Below are 16861 nucleotides of genomic sequence, written 5' to 3'. Positions count from 1 at the left end.
TCAGAGTGATGGCGTAATTGAGTATCTGAAGGATTATTGTTTAATAAACTAGAAATCTGGGATTAAACAAAAAAAAAAGCCAAATCTGGCTTGAGTTCAGAATTGGAAAACCACATGATGTCCATATAGCTCTGTTTAGTTATGTGTAGAATGTTTTGGGTATTGAAGTCTCAAAAAGCTATGTTCAAAACATGTTTGCTTTGCAACAGAAAAATAAAATAGCGCCTTAGTGATCATTTGAAAGTGTTCAGATGAAGACAAGTGGCATGAAATTTATTTCAAATTTAATCTCTGGCATTAAATTAGCATAAAATAGTATGGTTCCCATATTACAAATGCAAAAAAATTAAATTATGTTCGAAGATATACTAATTGATTGCCTGGTTCATTTTTATACTGCATCATTGATCTTTCTTGGAACATTTGAATGTTTTAAATATTTCTTTCATCCATAACATTGATCAGAGCATGTAACATTTATTTTTCAAACCATCTCTATTTCAGCATTGTATTCCTGATTTTTCCATAAATTAACGTAAAAGCTAGTCTAATATATTCTTTCTCCCGGGGTTTAGATGAGGAACCTTTCTTAATTCTGGCTGATCATCATGAAATAAGAAAAATTAGCACTGATGGATCCAACTACACTTTGTTGAAACAGGTATAATCATAGTACCATGCTCTAAGTTTAACTCCATACTTTTATTCTTATTTAACGTATGCGACTGACAGGGATATCATCCTCCAATTGGCACTGTATGCAACACAGAACAACTGCAATACTTTTACAGTTTGGAATAAATAAATAAATAAATTGACTATCTTATTTGAGTTGGCAATGATTAAGGCTCAGGCAGTTGTTTTGTCAGTCATTCTGATTGTATCGAAAATTGTTATTTGTGGTCCTCTTCCACTGCGATGTATTTTGAACAATTTTTATATTTTCTTTTCCAAGTATATTCACACATATATGGCCATGTATTGTTTGGGCTAATTACTGTCAGAATCCAAATCTGCTTTTTGATTTAGATTAACACAATTCCAATATTTGCAGTATTACAATGCATGAACACGTATCCTTGGCTAAACCTGTTTTTTGTGTGTGTAATTGTTCTAAATTATTATGCAAAAAAACCCTGCTATTTGAAAATATCTACCAAAATAGTTACCCAGTTGCCTAGTAAGTACAGAGCTATCAATTTAGCAGTTTCTGCTCTGCTTGTATGCTTCAGCTAAGTGTAGTTACTTACCACAGATTCAAGTTCAAAAGTATGTTTTAAGGAAAGCATCTATTTTCTTCAATATTAATATTACAATTGAAGCAGACTTGAAAATCAGTTGTGCCAGTCAATAGCATTAGGCTCTTTATGACTTCTTGTGTCAGTAAGCAGTGCATCTTAATGTCACGAGAGGTGTTGAGGTTTTCAGAACAGTAATTGCACAATTAATCACCTTGCATTAATCATTTGAATTTATTTAAGCATAGCAAGCATTTTGTCTGTTTGTTCTTCTGAAATCTTTCTGATGGCTTCTCATTTGCATCTCACTGACTCTCCTCTTTTGCTGGTATATCTATTGCTAGCAGCTTGTGAGAAGAGGGGAGCAACAGTCAATTTCCTTTGTTTGGTGCTGACACATTGGCTCAGCACTTCATCAGTCTTGAATTTAATGAACTCCTTTTTCACTGCATTAGAGGCAACATAGATCCAGCCATTGAAGAGAATCTGTGGTTTCCGTATCATATCAATTTACTAGTCTAATGTATACTTCAGCTTTTGAAACCTTTGATCTCATATGTAAGCCATTTTTGAAAAATATATAGATTTGAAAGCTGAAGAGGAAGCTATACCAGCATAACAGGTGAGCTGTCTTCCTCATGAGGACGTCTTTTTGTCCCTCTGTTGGTATGATGAATCAGCTCTAACCTTTAGGTATCTGCCAGATGAAGGCAAATACCAGAGCTCCTCTGGCAAAGGAGCAAAACCGCCCTTCTCTCTGCATTTGATTTCTGCTTTGTCATTCTAACAATTGCTCATATAAACTCAGAGTAGAGGAGCTGAAAGGAGGAGTTTGTTCAGTCTTCTCTGAGTTGTTATGCATCAGCCTTTTACTCTCATTTTTTTTCATCCAAATGTACATAAACAGGTCAACTGTTTGGATTATATTTCACATATACTCTTTGCCTTCCATTTCCTTCACTTGTAGTCATCAAAATCCATAGGCAAAGTAGACAGACTCTTTGTTGTTAGCCACTTACATACTATTTACCTCTTATTTTTGCATTAGGGCACTGAGGGGATTACAAATTTTGGACTAGAATATGGTGTGTTACACATAACAGATGACAGCTGATGTCATCTAAAAATTTCACCATTTCTTCTAAAATCAGTCTAAACAAAAAACAAAAAACAAAACAAAACAAAAAAAAAGACAAAGAATAATGGAAGGAGGACTTTAAAGAACTATCCAGAGCAGGAAGAGAAGATGTGGTCAGGACAGGGAACTCTGCAAATAGACAGAAACAATTCTACTTGCAGTTGATTTTATGAAAAGTATTGGAGCTAAGCTGACCCAAAAGAAAGTATTTGCAGCCATAGACTTAAGGCAGACAAATTCATCTATCAGCTTGTTACTTCAGAAGTGCACACAGTATTTTAAAAGATATAAAACTTATTTTTCAGAAGCTATTGACTTTGATTTCTAGAATGTTATAGATTTTTGATAGACTTTTGTGTTCACTCATTTGTGGTCTTTTTTGTTAAGAACTTGGAGTGAGGCTTTATCTGTAGGTGCGTGTGCTTCAGTAGTAGTAGGAAAAGAGAGATCCATTGTTTTGCAGCACGATTACAACTGACAGAAGTGCAGCCAGTTTTATGTACTAAAATTCTGCATGCATAGACATGTGATTATTTGAAAATGAGCAGTCCTTCAACACTGGTTTGTTTCAGGCTTTATTTACTGATCTTTTATGTTGCCTGATCACTTTTTTTACCTCTGTGTTTTGCTCAAAAGATAGATTTAACTTATTACACTGTGGTTTGCAGATAAGCTACATATCACTTTCTAGGCAATTAAATATTGTTCTTTGTTGTTAGCTAGTCTGGAGCATTCCCTCTACAGCTATGAATTTCATTAACGAGGGAGGTTGCCTATATGCCTGAGAATAGAAGGTCATTGGGGTGATAAAAGAACTGATGAAATGATTTTCTGGTTCTAAAAGTGCAAGCTTTTTACTATTGCTGTTTCATCATTGATTGATAACAACATCTTTGTATAATATTAACTGTGATTTCACTACAAGTCAGCATGCTAAGCAGATTATAAGGCAAGGCTTTTTTATTCTCAGATAAGGAAACGAGGGTCATCATATGAAAGTAATACCCGCTTTTTACCTGCTATTTGGGATGAAAAGCCACCAAGCTACTCTTTCCAGCCTATAGGATTACCTCAACTATGATCACCACTCTTTGATGTATTGGCTTGGTAACTGGAGTCACAAGAGACATCCAAATGCCTGCCAAATCTCTAACTTTTATACTTTTTTGTATAAACTACAAATATACGTATGTGTGTGTTTTATAGTCTAGCATCTGAGAGATTTAAACCTTCTTATCCCGGAATTAAAATTCACACTTTCTGACATTACAGTTCCTAATTCCCAATTCATTTTTATTAATAATAAGAAGTAACTACTAAAGATGGTAAACGTTATGCTATTTCTGATTTTAGTGTCCCAAAATGCATATCCTCTCATTTTCCAAAGAGCTGACATTTCTGTATAGAAGAATATTTTACATCCATTCCTTAGTGAAATAGTATTCTAGTGCTTAGATTAGATGGAAATGGTTGTGCGGTGTTTGTTTGTTTTTTTTCCCATAGTTTGCCAAAGTAATGCAAAGGTAGTAATTAAAAAAAAAAAGATTTAGCAAAATATAAGTATTTACTGAAAAATTCATTTTATTTTTAGAAATTGAAAATGTCGTATCTTCATTTAGTTTGAAGGCACCTGTTTTTTTTTTTGAGATGCAATAGTTATTTGTCACCACATTTTTTTTCTGTTATAAGTTTTATCTTATTCTGATTGTTTAGAAGTAATGTACATTAAGGAGAGGTACTCAAAAATAGCAGTAAAATGCAGCATTTTGATGACTATTATATGCAGCATAATTTGCATTCTGAATGTTATCAAATATTCTATATTCATACTTACTTGAATAAGTGGACTTGATTTTATTTTGTTTATCCCTGTTTTTTAGGGACTGAACAATGTGATTGCAATAGACTTTGACTATAGAGAAGAGTTCATCTACTGGATTGATTCCAGCAGACCAAATGGAAGTAGGATAAACAGAATGTGTTTGAATGGAAGTGATATCAAGGTAACTGCTGATTTATAATGTTAATATTAGAATTACATTTTTCAGTATGTAGGGAAATTCATGGTGGTGACCTACATTGTGAAATAAGGTATGAGTATACCTTTAATCTAGCAAGTTATAGTAAAATTGAAATTCATTTGGAACTTGTCTGACGTAGGCATAGGAACTAAGAGGACTGCATTTATCAGTTAAGTTCTGTATGACTTGACAGTTGACTCAATTTTTACTTCAGTGGGGCTTACAGCAAGCCAAAGAAATAAAGATGTGTAAATAGGTAGGCTTGGTAAATGTACTGATCTATTATTTCTTTGTATACAGTTTTTCTTGATTTTCAGTTTAGGTTTCTCACTGAAGAGGAAGTGAGGCAAAGAAAATAACTCAGTCTTTATGAATGATCCTGAAAAAAAAAAAAAAAAACCAAAAAAAACTGTGCCTCTCTAATTTGCTTCTATATTGGAATAAGTTCACAAATCCACTATTAAGCATATATATATATACTTTTTTTTTTTTTTTGAACCTGTGTTACGCACTAAGGAATTCCTCACTTCCACCCTTATCTGACCTTTTTCTTAAACAAGGGACAAATGAGTGGTAACATACCCTGTGAATTTTGTTCACACTGATACAGTATTCAGAGAGGAAATATTGATAATCAGTGCATTTAATTTTCATGAAAAGTTTGTGTTTTCTATTTGAGAAATTTGTCCTGGATTTAGCCTCAATAGATTTTTGTAATTTTTGCTTTTCTAGGTAGTCCACAATACAGCTGTTCCCAATGCATTGGCTGTCGATTGGATTGGAAAGAATCTGTATTGGTCTGATACTGAAAAGAGAATTATTGAAGTATCTAAAGTGAATGGCTTATACCCTACTGTCCTTGTGAGCAAAAGAGTGAAGTTTCCTAGAGATCTCTCCTTAGATCCACAAGCTGGGTATGAAGCAACTGTTTAGCAGTGATTCAAGGTTTTGTCATGTGTTGTTGTTTTCATTTTGTTTTGGTTTTTTTGCCTTTTTATTTTTTTATTATTTAAAAAAAAATTACAAAATTTGTGGTAAGTTTGATTGTGTCAACATCTGTGTAGGATATAAGATTCACAAAGCCTAATCTTAGCAGTACATCAAGTTAACAAGCCTAAGCAATTTAAATGCAATTGTTATTAGTTCATAGTGAGTTGCTTACAAGCTCATCTAACATGAGGACTGTTCAAACCCTGCATATTTGTTACAGGTAGTTGTGGAATAATCTCCAAAGCTATGTAGAAAATGGAAAGGTCATGGAATAATTACCAACATATTCTTGAAGTCAACTAAATTATGTACCATTACTTTTGCTTCTCTAACCAAGCAAATGTTGTATTTTGTTGGTTTTTTTTTTTTTTCTTTTTTTAGATACTTGTACTGGATTGATTGCTGTGAGTATCCTCACATTGGTCGTGTTGGTATGGATGGCTCCAGTCAAACTGTTGTCATAGAAACACAAATATCTAGACCTATGGCACTTACAATAGACTATGTCAACCACAGACTGTATTGGGCTGATGAAAATCACATCGAATTTTCTGACATGGACGGATCTCATAGACATAAAGGTTGGTCAAACTGCAACTGTTTCTTGTTAGTTTGGTAACTTTCAAATTGTTGCTTTGTTACTTAGACTGCATTGTAAAATTTTTTTTTTTTGCAATCTTTTTTATATTTTTCCCTTCTTACCAGCATGTTAAAAGCTGTTTTTCATATTAATTTCTTATTGCGAGTAGAAATAATTTTTAAACATGCATTCCACCTTTCAAATATGTTCAAAGAATAAAAAGTCAAATGAATCAGAAACTGTAAGAACAGACTCGTCAAAATTGACTGCTCTGCTGACTTTGTACTCGAGTATACTTGTTACATGTGTTCTTGACCAAATTATAAACTTGACTGTTGAAAGTGGAAGGGAGATTTCCTGATTCCATGTATTACATTATGGCTAAAAGCAGAGTTTTTTTCCAGCCTGGGAAAACCAGGAAAGTTTGCTCAGCACAAGTAATTTAACAGACTAGTATTAGAAGTGTAATTTGGGGCTTTCTTGGTAGATGGATAGAATAATAACTTCTGAAATACTTATATGATGAGCTAATTTTTATTCTTGTGTTCACCTTCTTATCTAACAGGTAATTAAAAAGATAGTATCTTTTACCTATAAAGTTTTTTAACAGATGTGTTATGCTGTGATGAGTGCTTCTCATATTCAACGTGCTATAATTATGGTATGGTCTTACACATTAATTCAAATATATGGAATACTTAATATTATTTTTGAGTGTTTTTTTCTGCTCAGATGAAACTATTATTTGAGCTCCCTTTCACAAGCATTACCTAAACTTTGGAACTGCTGTTATCCTGGTAAAACTCTTCTATTTGGGGGCTTTTCTCTTTTAGTCAGTGCTTCCAGGTTTCCTCTGAGCCAGACTTCATGAAATGGCTACATTATTTCCAGACTGGAAATTTGCTCTGAGATGAAAAATAGAAAAAAAGATTGTCTAGTTCTTGTGCTCAAGAAGAGCAAGTTACAAGTGGGGAAAGAAAAAATTTGACAGATTTTTGAAATGCTGGATTGCAGAGAGTACAGCAATAACTATGAGAGCTGTAAACATTCCTGTTGGTCTTGATAGGAATCAAGGATGGTTTGATGGTGCTAACCTGATTAGCTAAGCAATACTTGTCCAAACATCCTCTGTCTTCAGGCTAACGGTCTATTTTTTCTAACAGAGTAAACAAGGCTCCATACTCTTGAAGTTATTTCACATGCTGATGTCCTGCTATGTAATTGTTATATGATTGCCCTCTTGTACTTTGTGTATCTTTCAAGAGAAAGAAGTAATGGCCACACCTTACAGGCAGGCATCACATCTTTATCAGTCTTCTGTTTCAGCCTGTGCTTCAGAACTTTTCTTTCTCAGTAAATGTCCAATTGATTTCAGGAGATAACTACAAAATTCCAGCTATACTGTCTTTGATGTCCCTGTGACTTTCCCTCGCCCAAATGAATGCAATCAACATCACTTGCTTTTATATTCACAGAGTTAGCCTCTTCCCCAGAAGGTACATGAACTCAAATTTGTGACAAATACAGCTGGTGATCAGCTTCACTTCTAGCAACACCATCACCAGTTTTAGATAGTTGAATACATTTATGAATTCTTAAGGGAGAATGTCTGACTCCCTGAGTATTACAGTGAAAGTGTTAGAAGTCAAGTCTTTCTGGACTGTCCATAGGATGTTAAGCCTATCAAACTATCAAATCAAAATCAAGTTGTAGAAAATTGTATTGTGAATTTAACATAGGATGGGATTCTTGGCCTCTGAAATGGATCAGCAATATCTGTAGGCACTCCAAAGAGTGATTTGGGAGTTCTGTAGATCTACACCATATAATGATCAATTTATGTTTAATCAGAATCTTTTTTTCCCCTTTTCCACATAAATGTTTCATGTCTTAGTGCTTCTAGACAGAACTAGGAACAATTCTAGAAGATAAAAGTTGACTATCGCAATTTAATTGTCTTAATAAGGGAAACTCGACAAAGTTCAGAGACTAGCTTTTAAAGGAAGTAAAACATAGTGATCTCTTCTAGTTTTTTAATACAATAAACTGTAATTGCTGTCAATAAGCACTTAAATAAGAAAAATGGGTTTCATGGCTTGCGATGACTGTGTCCCTTGAAGACGTATTGTTCACATGGACTTTATGGTCTGTTTTTCTTCTGTCATTCTAAAGCACTTTTTATTGTGAAGGTGAACTAATGGATGCTTGAGCTTTTTCTATTGTCCATACTTTCAAATGCAGAGGAAGGATCAGGGCACAAGTATGATGAGCACAAATACATGCTCACAGAGCTGATAAAAGTCTAAATGGGTAGTGTGAGCAATGCAGTCTGAAGTGCCAGTTATTGTAAGCTAAGTTGTTGGGGTTTCTTTTCCTACCATTTTCTATGCCTTTTGAGGATACAGCTATTTTAGTGTGAGGTTTTTTTGTTTGTTTTCTTGTTCTGAGAATACACTGTTTTGATCTTAAATTGCTCATTACAGAATGTGTGAGAAAAAAGTCACGGTGACTCCCAAGATCCACCAAATCTCTTGGTGGAATGGGTGAATCTTAAATCTTAACATATTGTGAAGAGATTTTTGCAGCTTTAAGTGCTTTGTGCTCGAAGCGTCTTAAGGACAGACAGGACAGTATTAAGCAATCTTTTGATACAGTGTGTGTTAAACACTGCTTTTTCATGCAGCTGCTATTTACTTGCATTTTGGAAATTTAGGATGTGATTTGTAACATTTTTGCATTTATTTTTTCAAGAAAAGAGAATATCTGCTGCTTTTCTTTTGTAAAATTCCTCAGCATTTCAATAGAGAAGTGAGCTTTTATAATTGTAAAGAGAGTCCTAGTAAGAACTTGGAAAACATGATAACTAGGCCAGAAATCTTACAGTGCTTGGGAGCTCTTCTTGGCACTAGGGGCAGGAATGACCTTGCTTATTTATTTGAAGTTTAATGCGTGATTATGTAAACAGTCTTTAGAGCTTAGTCACAAATGTTATGCACAGTAAATGATTAAGCAAGCATTGAAGCACTAATCTGGCTAAGCACTAAGCTGTTTTACTTCTGTAAGCTTAAAGAAAAAAAGAAAAGTATTCAAGAATTTGACTGACTTAACAGCTGCTTTTGGTTCCCTTTGCCCAAAGGAGATGGAAACTTTGTCATTCCCTAGCTATCTGATTGCCTCATGCAGGTTTTCCTATCCTTCCAAGGTCTGAATATACAGAGATGCTTACTATTTTTCAGTTTCACTATTAGAAGACAAAGTTTCAGTATAATGAAACCACAGAGATTGGGTTTGATAGTCCAGCTGAGGAAGTACAGAAACTCCTCTAAGCTAAGATTAGAATTTGTCAGTGTCCACTTGATCCATGTTTTATATTCTAAAAGCAAAAGTTTACCACTTCATTACTTTATCATGGAGGGGCATAAAAATTAAGACCGAAGACTTGCTGAACTTTTAAACAAAGTGAAAACTTGCAAGTGAATGTGTTAACTGCAATGTAGTTATCAGAGAGAAGCTTTTCTCTACTATAATAATTTGAAAAGTCCTTCAGAATTGGCTTCTACCTGAGCATTCACACCTGTTCTAAAGTATTACTTGAAAGTAATGATTAAAATGCATTTGGAGATTATACTCTCCTTTATTCCTTTTAGCATCTGTAATTTCAACAATTGCACTCCTCCTAGGTAAAAAGAGAATACTTGTATCTGATTCTAAACTATGCCATCAGAGTTTTATAGCAGGGTGAATCCAGTTATTCATGGATTGTCCTCGTGCAAAAGTAGTGAAACAGATGAGATAACTAAATTCCTTCCAGATTTAAACAGCAGTTTTCATAGATGAAAAATTAGAAAAATCTGAAAACTTTTAACCTGAGATGACAGATAAATGACAGTTCTAATATAGCAACTGATTTTTTTCCAGCTTTTTTGGCATCTATGATTCTACTCATCAAAGCTGCATCTGATATTAGCACAAACTCATAGTTGTTTGACATCTGCTATTTGATTACATATTTGGTATTCATAATTGTTCAGATAAAATTCTCCATGCGTCTTCCTAAATCTGATTATTTTATTATACTGTATTCTTTTTACTTAAAGGTTACTATTGAGGAAAAGTGACAAATTCCCCTATATTAAATTCACACAGTTCCATTACTATTAAGTTTCCCCATTCTCCTGTTCATGCAGACCAGTTTATGATGATTGTCAACAGTTTGGTTTCTGAAACTTCCAGTTGTTGTTGCCTTGATTTGCCCAAATTTCATTAAATTATAAACCTCTGAAAATATTTTTTCTATATATACATTCAAGAATTAATGGGCATTTACTGATAATGTCTGTGTTACTTTATGGCTATATTGAATTTTGTAGTTAAAAATCCCAGGTAGCATTATTTTCATCTCTGAAATCATACATACATTTCTATGCTTATATAAAAATACTCCAAAAATATGAAGAATATGTAGTTCAAACAAGCCAAAAAGAGGTGTTATCATGATCTGTACAACTTAGAGCGTATCAGCTTATATCCCTGGGACAAAAATTAATGTACAGTGTGAGAGAAAGATCTGCATTTTAAGTCTGTGTATGAACTGTAGTTCTAATGAATGTGCATTAAAATCTACAGCTGTTTAAATTATGCATTAATGTGCTGGTCATGTAGTGACCCTTATGTTGGTCTGATGTAATTTTAGTGTTTTACAGAATATATTACTAATGGATTTGCAAGTAGACATCTTGAGTAAATGTTTTCAAACAGGTGACGCAGGGAAATAATTACAACTCTAACCTGGCTTTGTCCTTAATTTGCAGAAAGTCGATCATTTTTACAGTGCTTGCTAAAGAAAAGTGAGCAATTAGTCTTGCTCTCCTTTTTAAAAGTGCAATTCAAACCATAATGTGAGGGTAGTAATTAGCATTGTAACATGTAACAGATGTATGTCATTTATGAAGAGCTAGACCAGCAGGTAAATTATCTAGAAGTGAAAGACTGGGAAAAAAAAAAAAAAAAAAAGAAAAGGGTGTTTCTTCTACTATACATGTTTATGATAAATCATTAATTATTACCTGAGATTTTAGAAAGCTTAGAATACTGTCGTCTCCACAAGCACAGAACAAGCACAAGGGACTATCTTACTGTTGTGCCGTGAACTTAAAACAAATTCTGTCACAATTTTGTTGGGTTTTTTTGTCAATCACAGTTGATGTGAAATATCACTTTTATAACCTAATTCTTGCACATCAACAGTGCTGATATTCCATTGTTTACATTATATCAAATGCTAAAGGAATTTTTGGATTCTGATGTGTGCATAATCCATTTAAGCTAAAATTAATTGTACACCCAAATATCTGAATTTGTCTTATGACAATCTAGAAAGGCAAGTAAGCATTTTCTCACGTATGTGTACTCAAGATATGGCATTTATTTGTAATGAGTGAATACCCAAAAAGAAGATGACTGCTACAGATATTTTTCATTAGAAGGGAGTACTACAGAAGACCAGATCAAGACAATTTTCTCACGTAAATCTTCATGTGCATTAAGGCTTTTACATGCCCATTTATTTTGGGTTCATAACTTAACTGTGATCAGAATAAGAGAATATAGACGTATTGAAAAGCACATTTTTGAAAATATAGAAAAATGGAATGGTATCTTTGGCATCTTCAATTTTAAGTCAGAAGCAAGGGTCATAATTTTTACAAACAGTTGCGTCTTAAGACTTAAGTAAGATTGAGGCTTTATGGATAGGGCAGTTCCTTGCAGCTTCTTCTGTCAGTACAGTTTGTATTTCAAATTAGAAGATGTCCTTTACGATCAGTGGGGAATACAACCCTGTGACTCAGGGGCTACAAGAAAATTTTCCATAGTAAATACTTACAATCTACCTAACATTTAAAAAATGCTGAGTTTATTGTATCTAAGTCTCAGTACGTAAAGGCAGCATGGTAGATTGTGCCCAGATTTACTCATAATCACATAATAAATATCATAGCATGATGAATGAGCTGGAAGAATTAATTTCAGTGAAGTAACCGCCTGAGTGGCCACACAGTAGTCCAGTTCTTCTTACTAGATAGTGATTGAAAGCAAAAGCCATTTCTTCCACATAGCATGCATACACACAGGTTTTGATGAACTCATCCTTCAGAGTTATAATTTCGTTCATCCAAATGACATTAATGTGTAAATTCTGCACTTCCTTAATTAATTACAGTAATCTAGCCATAAGCATAGGATATGATAATTAGTATTCCCAATTAATAATTATGCTGAGGCACTTTAAACATCATTCATTTTTTAATTTGAAACTAGTGAAATGTCCCTTTGCCGAAACAGCATTAAGCTTAACCCAGCATTATAAAGATGTATGTAAAGTTTGAAGAATCGCTCCAGAAGCTTCAAGGAAAATCCTAAGTGAAAAAATCTTATGTTAAATGAAGTAACACAAAGAGTAACAATGACCAACATTTGACTTCTTAGTCTCTGATGTGCCTAGATGCAGAATAACGTGTTTATTCCACTGTTTTTGTTGCTGGATGCACCATACTGTGCAGCTCTGTATTGCTGTCTAATCTGTAGATAATTCTCCCCACCAAAGGAGTTGTTCAGTTCACTCCAGAGCAGAGTAGAGATAAAATTAATATGCAAGCAGCTGATGTAATTAGGTGATAAGCATATAGATTTTTTTTCAGTGGACAGGCGAACTCTGCTCCAGGCATTGGGTGTTTTCCAGAGTCTGGGATGTTTTGCTTGTATCATATTTTGATCAGCCCTCTTCATTAGAAAATATCAGACTTAGGAAAATAATGGAGATGTCCTTACTTACACATTTTATTCTTCCTTTCTTGTATTTGCTTGGCTCTTTACTTTGATGACAAATCTAAGAATAGTAATACTTCAAGAACTCTTTATTTCATTGCTAAGAAAAACTTAGCAAGAATTGACATTGAGAATGATTCGCTTCTGTTTTCAGAAGTTTTCACAACGTTTCTGCATATAAGGAATGCTTTTCTTGAGGGTACCGAAATATTTAGGAATCCATGACAATGTTGCACATGACATAAATGCCAAAATTGACTTTTCTTTTGTATGATTGCACTTTCACTCGTTTTTCAGAAATGTTGTGAAGCTCCTTTAAAAAAAAAAAAATAATAATAAAAAAAATCCTGTTCTTCTTGTTGGATGGTTACTGCATGTGCAATCATACAAGGAAGGGAAAATAATCTCTGGTCTAAGAAGCAAGGTTTGCATACCTTACACTGGAGTTCACTATGTGAGCAAGAGAGAATTTTTTAAAATTCTTATTCCATCTACAAAATATTGGTCATCAATTGTCAGTGAACTATGAAATGCTTCAGCAGGAATTTTCGATTTGCCATGATAACAAGTTCCAAGCATTTTCATCGAAGAATTCAGTGTTAAAATAACAGATGCACCTTCTCTAATTTGTCTTATCAGTAACTGGAGTAAATCAGTGTTAAAAGACCATAAGTTACAAATTGAACATTGTGGTCACGTGTTCTCCTGTGGCATTGAGGACTACAATTGTATGCAGTTTAAAAAAAAAAAATAGAATTCAGTTTAGGTTTGCCAAGAAGAAATATTCCAAGTATACAGTACAAAGAAGGACATCACTAAGCTTTTTCTCCCTTTTTTCTTTTCTTCCTTTCTGAAATGATGTTGACTTATTAGTTTGTGATATTGTAATTCTATGATAAAAGTGTATTAGCACTTTATGTATTTTTTTTTATTGTATACTTGTTCTGCTAGGAATAAGCAATAAGACTTCTTAATACTGTTATGCTTAATGCAATGCTGTTTAACTTGTCAGCATATTTTCCCAAAATGAAATGTTAGTAATTGTCATAAATATTATAGAATGCAATGCATCTGTAGATATATACATTGTTTTGTGTTTTTCTAATAACTTTTCATCTTCTGTAAGGGGTGGGTTAAGGTATACTTAAGTTTTGTCCTACTTTGAAACTTGACATCTGATTGGCTTAGAATCTGGAGGTGATTTTTGTTAACTGAAATTCTTTCATTTCCTTAACGCTGATTGGGCTGACTGATTCCAAGCAAACAGAGCACGCGTATCCCCATTCATCTTTCTCATAATTGGTAATAGAGAACGTTTTAATCTTGACACATTGTTATGACATCTATTCTCCAGACATTGTGTAGCAGTTGTATCTGTCAACCCATGCAGTATGGAATATTTTAGTTGGCAGTCTTCCAAATGTGAACATTAATCTTAGCATTTCTTCTTACAGTCCCTAATCAAGATATTCCAGGGGTGATTGCACTAACATTGTTTGAAGACTACATCTATTGGACAGATGGGAAAACCAAGTCACTCAACCGTGCCCACAAAACCTCTGGATTAGACAGACTGTTGCTAATTAACTCCTGGCATACCATAACTGATATACAGGTGTATCATTCTTACAGGCAACCTGATGGTAATTATTCCATATCTTTTGTTCCGCACATTGATGCATTTCACATAGAAGCCAATTACTAAATTAACTGAAGATTATTTATGAACAGTTTATTTTTTTCTGCATTATTTTGAGTTTTAGATGTCTTTGAGTGGACATTTTAAAATATAAATCTGTGATTAATGTCGTAAGTATATCTGTTATTAAATAAATGCTATGACTTGTTCAGTGATGAGATATCTTATGAGTTTTATAGATACTGATTGGAATTACAGAATTGTAAAGTTGTGTTAGAGTCCGAGTCACCAGTTATAAAGATCACAAAAGTGTGTCATGAAGACATTTAGCATTATTATTAGGAAGAGTGTTAATAATACAGAAGAAGAAGAACAGAAGAATACTGTTGTTTAGAAGCCTGAGATTGAGAAAATGTCTGAGGGTGTAGGTTATACGGTTCACCCGATCTCATGTCTGTCTACTGGAATTCTAGGTGAATGCAGTCTGGCACTTGACCCAGATGAGCTGATTTTTTTTCTCATTATTACATATCTTTTTTTAAGTTCTTTTTTCTTCCTCTCATTGTTTCATTACTGAATGTGCATCCTTTGTGGTAATTGCTGCACACAAAAGAAAAAAATAGCTTAAAGGCAAAAAGAAAGGGATTTTGTAACATTTTCCATTTTAAAACTAATGTGTGTAATATAATTTTTTTCTGTGAAGCAGATACTCCGAAGTAAACAGAAATAATACGCTCTGATATTCTTTTCCTATTCTATCCACAGTGTCTAAACATATGTGCACAGTAAACAATGGTGGTTGCAGTCATTTATGTCTTTTAGCCCCTGGCAAGATGCATACATGTGCCTGTCCCACTAACTTCTACCTTGCTGCAGATAACAAGACATGCTTATCAAACTGCACTGCCAGTCAGGTAAGTGCATATGTATATTCATTTTACTGTGTTCTCACCTGCTTTTAAATAATAAATGCTGGTGAAATATGGAAGCTCTTGTCAAAGGGGCTGAAGTCTAGGTAAGTGTTGGAGGTATTGAAGGTGTTTCATCTTCGTGATTATTTGTTGAAAATAAAATTGCAATTGCCTTTTTTTCTTCTAGAGAGTGTAGAGCTTGTTCTCTTCTAAATGTGTTTCTTCCAGTCATTAGAAAAGATAAAGCTAATAAATTTATCAAAATTGCTTTGTAAAGCATTTATATGAAATACTTAAAATAGATTACAGAATGATTTGAAAGTATACATGAATGAGCATTCATTACACAAATAGGAAAAAAAAAAAGAGGAGCTCAATCCAGTAGGTAGATAATTAAATAATGGAATAATGGTTACAGTAGAAACAATCCAGTAGCTGAAACAGAAATGGTAGGATGTGCAATTACTTAACAATTGTATCAATTAAAACACTGAGCTATGTGTGCAAGGTGATTTCCTGCAACTTCAGGCGCATATTTTGTAGAGCAGATAAACAGATAAACAGGTGCTTAAATGATAGTTCTAAGACTTTGTAGGATCAAATTATGGAATGCATGAAATGGAATGAATAGTTTTTATCAGTGGAGCTCAAGTGAATGTACCAAAGTCATTAGAACTATAGTGACTTCTATCAGCTGAAGTCACAGTGCACTGCATCTCCAAAAAAAAAAAAAAAAAATTGAATAGGTGTTATAAAATAAAAATACTTGACAATTAGTGGAACAACACCACAATCACTTAATTTCTCATAGTTTGTTGTTTTTGGTTTTCTTCTTTTTGAAAAAAAAAGTATTATGGAAATCTTTCTTCCTTCTTTCTCTCCTTTTTACAGTTCCGTTGCAAAACTGACAAATGTATTCCATTCTGGTGGAAATGTGACACTGTTGATGACTGCGGAGATGGCTCTGATGAGCCTGAGGAGTGCCGTAAGTGTATTCTAGATCTGGTACCCAGTTTTGTCAGTAGAGTCAAAAACCAGTGTACTGCTTTATAGAAGTTAGATGATTTTCTCTGAAAGCTTTTGTTTGCAGTACGTGTTTGATTTCTTTGGCAGCTGTCAGATTTACAGAGGTCAATATCTTGACTGTCATCCTGTAAATATTTACATTAACTAATGTTTACTAAGCTTTTGAGATCTCTGGAGAAAAGATACAAGTTTTTCATGTTTTAAACCTTTTTTCATCCCTTTTCAATTTTTGTTGAAGATTTTATATTTTAGTTTTCTGTCTGTCTTCAAGAAAAAAATTCTGCCACATTTGATCTTTTTTTTTTGTGATAGAATTGTGATATTATAAATCTCACTGGCTTTTATTTTATTACAGTTATATAAGCTTAGCTGCACATTATCATGAGTGCAATTTCCAAAATAACAAGAGTAACGTTCTCCATGCGATTCCTTCTAAGAATCTTTTTATTTTTCCCAATAAGTCTTTTATGCATATATTTTCATTTTGTACTTC

The 16861-nt window shown here is 33.6% G+C and overlaps 1 protein-coding gene across 1 annotated transcript in view; it reads left to right on the top strand.

The window, feature by feature from the left end:
* The window catches only part of LRP1B (LDL receptor related protein 1B), a 440883-nt gene that overhangs the window by 350624 nt on the left and 73398 nt on the right, over positions 1-16861 (top strand). The window contains exons 57-63 of the mRNA XM_042827024.1: positions 576-661; positions 4257-4379; positions 5130-5311; positions 5769-5968; positions 14247-14435; positions 15197-15345; positions 16234-16327. Coding sequence (XP_042682958.1) covers positions 576-661; positions 4257-4379; positions 5130-5311; positions 5769-5968; positions 14247-14435; positions 15197-15345; positions 16234-16327 — 1023 coding nt within the window. The remainder of the gene's footprint in view (positions 1-575; positions 662-4256; positions 4380-5129; positions 5312-5768; positions 5969-14246; positions 14436-15196; positions 15346-16233; positions 16328-16861) is intronic.

Source organism: Centrocercus urophasianus, unplaced genomic scaffold (assembly GCF_019232065.1).
Source record: "Centrocercus urophasianus isolate 14NV4802_14NV808 unplaced genomic scaffold, USGS_Curo_1.0 seq_28, whole genome shotgun sequence".
NCBI classification, from domain to species: domain Eukaryota; kingdom Metazoa; phylum Chordata; class Aves; order Galliformes; family Phasianidae; genus Centrocercus; species Centrocercus urophasianus.
Note: the sequence above shows the minus strand (reverse complement) of the source record. Positions and strands in the feature narration are given on the sequence as shown.